This window comes from Eimeria mitis, genomic scaffold (assembly GCF_000499745.2).
Source record: "Eimeria mitis Houghton genomic scaffold, Emh_scaff10933, whole genome shotgun sequence".
Classification (NCBI taxonomy): Eukaryota; Apicomplexa; class Conoidasida; order Eucoccidiorida; family Eimeriidae; genus Eimeria; species Eimeria mitis.
This window is the reverse complement of record NW_024011833.1, coordinates 1-1,110: the sequence shown is the minus strand read 5'-3', so window position 1 is coordinate 1,110 and position 1,110 is coordinate 1. Positions and strand designations below refer to the sequence as shown.

At 60.5% G+C, this 1,110-nt stretch overlaps 1 protein-coding gene across 1 annotated transcript; it reads right to left on the bottom strand.

The window, feature by feature from the left end:
- Window positions 1-33: 33 nt before the first annotated feature.
- Window positions 34-853, bottom strand: EMH_0099910 (uncharacterized protein; the record flags this gene model as incomplete). The annotated part of the gene is made up of 2 exons (XM_038022131.1): window positions 34-88; window positions 264-853. The coding sequence occupies 2 exons, from the start codon at window positions 851-853 to the stop codon at window positions 34-36; spliced, it is 645 nt and encodes a 214-aa protein (XP_037877985.1).
- Between the last annotated feature and the right edge of the window lie 257 nt (window positions 854-1,110).

Genomic DNA, 1,110 nt, shown 5'->3' with positions numbered 1-1,110 from the left:
GCACCTCCTGCTGCAGTGCAGCACGGCGCCGGCTTAGCTGCTGCTGCTCGTCTGCTGCTGCAGATAAACCTGAAGAATCCCACCAATGCTGGAGCATCGAGAGCGCCCTTCTTATGGGTGCGCATGTTGGGGTCTTGCTGCATCCCTCCTGCTGCGGCATCTGTTGTTGCTGTTGTTGCTGCTGCTGCTGCTGCTGCTGGCGCTGCATTTTCCATGCTCTGCAGCAAGGAGATTCGAGCTTTGCTGCGGCTGTTGCGCGCAACTGCGCATGCAGCAGCCGAAACTTCGCCATCTGCTGCAGCAGCACCTCCTCCTGCTGCGGTGTCAGGACAGCAGCAGCCAACAGTGCCAGCCTTCTCTCGACCACCTCAAGGTCTGCCTTAGAGTTAGATGCAGCAGCAGCAGCAGCAACACCTGCTGCATTTGCTGCACCAGTAGCAGCGGCGGCATGATCTTTGCTGCTGCTGCTGCTGCTGTTGTTGCTGCTGCTGTTGCTGCTGCTGCTCCCGTCCTTGCTGTCGCTGCCTGCAGCAGCCACAGCGCGTGCATCCAGGGCAAGGTAAGAGAAGGGGTGATCAGCAAAGAATTTGTAGAGTAGCATCCGCGAGATGCGCAGCAGCTGCAGCACGGAGGCGCCCTGGTCCAGCAGCAACTCCTGAAGCTCTTCTATAGCTGCTGCAGGCAACACAAAGAGGCTGCTTGCGGGGCAGCACAGCAGCAGCTGCAGCAGCGCATCGTGTACAGCAGACGGACGCAGCAGCACTGCTGCATCGAGCTGCAGCAGCCTCAACGCTTCAGGCTCCAGCAGCTGCTGCACAGCAACAGCAGACGCTGCAGCAGATGCTAGCACCATCACGGGGACCCCATGCTCAGACCGCAGCAGCGACAGCAGCAGCAGCAACTGCGAAAGAACTCGCGGTGAAAATGCCTCCAACTCCTCCAGCACAATCACCAAGATGCTCCTGCTGCTGCTGTTGTCGCTGCTGCTGCTGCTGTTGCGGCGGCGGCGGCGAAGAGGGCTCCTGCTGCTAGACTTCTGTCCGGGGCTACGGTTGCTGTCGTCGCCACTCTCAGCCGAGGAGCTCTCGCTGCTGCTGCTGCTGCTGCTTC